This window comes from Ursus maritimus, unplaced genomic scaffold, assembly GCF_017311325.1.
Source record: "Ursus maritimus isolate PB19 unplaced genomic scaffold, ASM1731132v1 scaffold_19, whole genome shotgun sequence".
NCBI classification, from domain to species: domain Eukaryota; kingdom Metazoa; phylum Chordata; class Mammalia; order Carnivora; family Ursidae; genus Ursus; species Ursus maritimus.
Window position 1 is genome coordinate 35,849,780 of NW_024424341.1, and position 5,204 is coordinate 35,854,983.

Consider the following 5,204-nt stretch of genomic DNA (forward strand, 5'->3'; position numbering starts at 1 on the left):
TTTTTTTTTTTTTTTTTTTTAATTTAACTGAGCTTGGATGTAGTCTTCCTGGGCGGTTCTGTGCCAAGAGCTGGGGATACCGCTGAGCTGGACCCCTGGCCGTCAGACACTTCCAGTCTACCAACAGTAATGTCTAGTATGACTGTGGACTGTGAGCGAAGCACTGGATGTATATCTCTGCTCTGGGCCGCCCCACAACCTGCTGAAGTTGTAGTGTTACCTTTGTTTAGCGGATGCAGACACGGCAGCTTAGAAAAGTGAAAGAGCTTGCCCGGGGTCCCGGTCGGGGAAAGGGCAGGGCTGATGTGTGATCCTTGCCCCAGACTCCTGTACTCGTAACTACCAGAATGTAACCCTACTCATTGGAAAAGCAGTTTCACGGAGACAGTTGCGTTTAAGCCATAGCGTCCAGGGCCCCAGAGGGAAGGGATGAGAGATGGGAGGTGCTGGTGTGTGTGGCCTTTAACTTCACCACTTGATGACATGAGCAGTCGCATTGACGACCTGGAGAAAAACATTGCAGACCTCATGACACAGGCTGGGGTGGAAGAGCTGGAGGGTGAAAACAAGATCCCTGCCACACCAAAGAGTTGAAGGTGAGGGAGGCGACAGTCTCAGGGTGGTGTGTGTCACTGGAACTTTGATGTGGCCAGGCTTTCGATCAATTCCCAGCCGTGATCCTAGCATCTCTTTCATTTTCCCGGTTTTTATTAATTAGACCTGTATCCTTAGTAGTTAAGATAATTGTTTAACATTAGGTAATCCCTGAGTTTATATCATTGCAGCCAAATACCAACAAATGTGTTTTGTTGGCCTGAGAATTCTTTACCACTGGCAGATTTTTTTTTTTTTTGTAACCCAAACCCCACATTGCCACCTTCAACTTCATAAATGCCTTGAATTCTAAGGGTTCTCTTGGGAACACCCCCTCCACTAGATAAATGCCAGGACAACACCTGATTATGACTTGAATGAACCGGGTTAGGCCACAGTAAGCCTTCATCCTAGAGTTGATTTAAATGTCCATTATGGGGCACCTGGGTGGCTCCGTCGGTCTTCCTTCTGCTCAGGTCGTGATCTTAGCTCAGGTCATGATCTCAGCCCCATGTGGGGTTCCCTGCTTCATGGGGAGCCTGCTTTTCCCTCTCCCTCTGCCGCTTTCTCTCTCTGTCTGGTAAATCTTTAAAAGTTAATTAATTAATCAATTTCCACTACGTAGTTCCAGATATCTGAGGAATGGGTGGATAATCAGCAATAGCCACGTAGCAGGACAGCAGGACACAGCTGGCTGCCTCAGTCTCCCCGTAGCAGGTTTCTTCGTTAGAATAAGCCTTTCAGGAGTATGGTGGTTCCCTCACTGCAACCCAGAATCATTTTGAAACTTCCCTTTTCTCTCATCCCATTTTTAGCATTTTAATTCCCTTTAAAAATAAAGGTTACTGAGCATTTTTACTCAGAGTACCAAGCAGAATATACAGTAAAAGATACCAAATTCCTTTTTGAAATGTTCTGCGCATGTCCTGGCTGGACCAAATTAGCAGTAGCTGTGACATACAGGTCGCTTTGAAGTCCAAGAAGAGAGAGACTTGGGAACTAAAAGACTTCGAAATTCACTGTCATTTTAACAGGAGATTGGGTCAGTTCACTGTGTGAGTAAATCACACGCTTGTTTTGTGTGGGCTGTCCTCATTATTCCTATAGAGAGATGATTTGGAAAATGTCCTGCCAGCCGTAGAAGCTTCTCTGGGTCTCATGCCCCACGGCAGTCAAAAGTCCCATCAAGTGAGTGAGACCATCCTATGGAGAACTGCAGGACGGAGACTTTCCACCCCAGACAGGGGTGATCCGGAGGAAGAAGAGCTGGGAACGGATTCAGAAGTTTTTAAATAAAGATTTCCACTTAAATCCGTTGCGGGATCTTTGCTGGGGCATCGCGCAAAGAAAGTACGTCTAGTCCAGTAGAGGCTTCGCGAGGACTTGTACCGTTTGGTAGTGGTACGTGTCTGTGTGCTCTGTCCTCGTAGGAGCATAATGTGTTGATGGGTTTTCTTTTCCAACAGGCGGCTAATTCACACCGAAGTCCGGAACACCGTTTTTACAAGCCGAGAGAAGACCGAATGGCTTTTTGAAGCAACTGCTATGTGTAGACAGGTTTTCTATCCTAAGTGTGCGTTCTTCTTACCACATACTATATAGTTAGTCTAGAGTGATTCTCCCCCCAGTTTCTTGAACATGGTAACTCCACATGTTGGACCTTGCTTGGTCAGTCGTGCTGTTTAATATTAAACACTAAAACTTTGGCGGTTCCTGCATAAAATTGTCAACTTTTTTAGTGTATTTTTGTGAAGTCGTTGTTTTCTATCATTCCTTTTGTAGTAGTTGCCGTTTGATGAAAGTTGCTGTGTAATTTTTATTAGACGTCGAGTAGACCCTTCAGTTATAAGTAGACTTTGTGAGGTAGGACATTTGGCAGGTCGAGGGCTCTTTAATTCTCAGCGCAGAGTGTCGAGCCAACACCAGATAGCATGTTGCTGATACTTTTCCGATGGTTAAAAAAAAACATTTAAAACTTGTCGATTGAGCCACCTCTGGCGCTGCCCGGTTGCCAGAACTCAGCACTGACCCGCAGTGTCCTGTGTTGAGTCTCTGAGGCCAGAGGCTGACGGGCTGATGAGTAACCACTGCCGCGCGCGAGAATTGTAAGTTCGCAAAACGACAGAACCGCCTCGTGTACCGACGTGCTCATTAGTTAGAGTTTTGCATGAGATTTGAATACTCGAGTAGGCCCCTGTGCTGTTCATCTACGGTCGTCACCACAGAAAATCTGGCAGGATTTTACAACCCAGTTCGCCGTCTTGTCTGGGAGCTACTGCTTGGGAAAAGGAACCGAACAGGAAAACAGACCAGGGGAGTCCGTGCCGGTTGCTTGACTAGGAAAACGATAAATGACTTGTAATCGGCTCAAGCTTTTAAGACTTATTTCTTTAAACTCTTTCTTACCTAAATTCTTACAGAATCCTGGTTTCGTTATCAATTATAGAACATAGGGATAATAATACTCTTGCCACCCAAAAAAGCAGTGCCCGGAGCGCTGAGCCCGGAGGCCGGGACTGACTGTGCAGGAGATCGTGCGATTGCCACAGCGAAGGGACTTTGTCTACAGAAAATGGGAAAAGTTGAGGAACGGTGCTGTGCTTCTTAGAAGGAAGCCCTGAATGGGGGAGCACGGTGGGAGTTTCTTAAGTTTCCTCTATCACCAGTCGTGTTTGTATTGCAAATATGTACTATGATGAAATCCTCTGTCCGATTTATAGAAGACATAGGTAACACGAAGAAGTTAGTTTCTTCTGAGCTACGTGGATTAAGCACTGCTAACCACCGCGCTGCAGAAACTTCTCTGGTGGCCCAGTAGGTCGCTCCCAGGTCCACCCGGCAGAGGAGCCCTGCTCTCAAGCCCTGGACCTGGCACTTGGCAAAGACACGGCTGCTTGCTGTCGGGATGTAGGTAGGAGTTGTCTTCCTTGAGGAAGAGAAAGATTTCAGAGGCAAGCTCCCCGGACCAGAAATATCCGCCATGAATAAAGGTGCCTGAAATCCTGCTACTGATGCTTCCTTCGTGTCCACGTTGATTTGTTTGGTTTTCCGTGTTTTCGGATTAAAATGGACACACCGTTTTAGATGACGGCTGAAACCTCTGGAAGGATTAGGTCCCCAGAGCCGAAGGCCACCAGGGGATGGGGGTGTGGGTGGGGCTGTGCTGTGGAAGAGGGGAGCTGGGGAGCACCAGAGCCCGCGGCAGACTGCCCTCTGAGGGGAGCGGGGCTTTCCCACATCCTGGAGGCAGGCCTTTTCGAAGCACGTTCCCCAGGACACTTGTCCTTGGAGAAACACTAGCAAAGAAGGGTTTATGGTCACTTGGGTTTAGCAAACTTGCCTCCGAGTAGATTCACTTCATGAAAATTCACAGTGCAAATTAGCATATTAAAGGCTCTGAGGTCCCAGAGCAGAGTAATGTGATTTAACTTTCTCACCTGCCAGTTTCCAAGTTATTTGACCAAGGATCTTTTTTTATACTTAGCACCTAATTAACATTTCATTGAACTAGCGTGCTGTAAAATACACAGAGGGAGATAGCAGTTAAAGTAATCCAATAAATAGCTTCGGGTTCAGTTTATAACTGCCTGCCTTGCCAAGAACTCACTTGACCTGTTCGCCAAGCCTCCGGGCAGAGCCGTATTTAGCCCGATATAAAATAGCTTTGTGACCCTGGTGAGGCCTTCACGTTTGTAGGAAAGGATGGCTTTCATCAACGAGGAAGTGAGAACCTCGGATACCCGCTCAGTCCCACCACCCCGTGCACCCCATGAGCTGGTGCTCGCTGCCACAGCCCCCCTGGCCCGTCTCAGCCTTCCAGGCACAGCCCGGGTCACCTCCGGGGGCCGCTGGCCCCTCCTTGTGCTGCTGCCTCTGTGGCTGACACCCCTCCTGTGGGCTTGGAGCCCTGGCGCGTGTCTGCAAGGAGCAGCATGGACCCTTTCCGGTTCCAGGTGTGGTCTGGGCAGGGAAGTGTGTCACCTCTCTTATTCTCCAACTGGTTTGTGTCCGTTGAAAGGCCATGAAGATCTAACTTCGGACTGATGAATATAACGAGCATGGAGGGGCCTTGCACTAAGCAAAACGCCTCGGTTTGATCGAATGCCCTCACCTCCCAAACCCAGAGGCCCCATCAGCTTCCTCCCTGGGCCTCTAGTTAGTCCTGCTTTCCTTCAAGCCACAGGATTTTAAAACACTTTAATCTCATTTATCAATTTTAATTTTCTACTGTTTCATTTCTAGTCAAGTACCATCCTATGTGACCTCATCAGAAGAAACCTCGTGTGTTTCGGGTAATTAAAGGTTAATTTGTCCTTGTGAGTTGTTGGGATCCTACCTGCACTTGGCAACATTGCTGCTAAGGGAACAGAGTTCTCCAAACAATCCATGTAAAATGAACTTTCTTTAACATCCTGTTTGTACGTTGAAGGTTCCCTCTAAGGATAATTGTGTTCCTCTTTTTCTCTTTTTTGTATTCGGTAGCTTATATATTTTAATCAGTTTAAGTGGAAGAATTGGCACCATCTGTTGTCACATCTAACCCTGAAAATTCACTGGCAACAGTCGACAGTCTAGCTGACACTTACCGAAAGTGTTTGTCAACAAACCAC

At 47.3% G+C, this 5,204-nt stretch overlaps 1 protein-coding gene across 2 annotated transcripts in view; it reads left to right on the forward strand.

Moving 5' to 3' along the window:
* The window catches only part of HSBP1 (heat shock factor binding protein 1), a 3,154-nt gene extending 842 nt beyond the window's left edge, over positions 1-2,312 (forward strand). The window contains exons 3-4 of one of the 2 annotated variants that reach the window (XM_040633655.1): positions 476-596; positions 1,702-1,900. In XM_040633655.1, coding sequence (XP_040489589.1) covers positions 476-594 — 119 coding nt within the window. In that variant the 3' untranslated portion in view covers positions 595-596; positions 1,702-1,900. Of the gene's footprint in view, positions 1-475; positions 597-1,701; positions 1,901-2,060 lie in introns of those variants that run through there. The other variant, XM_040633654.1, reaches the window with a different exon arrangement.
* The last annotated feature ends 2,892 nt before the right edge of the window (positions 2,313-5,204 follow it).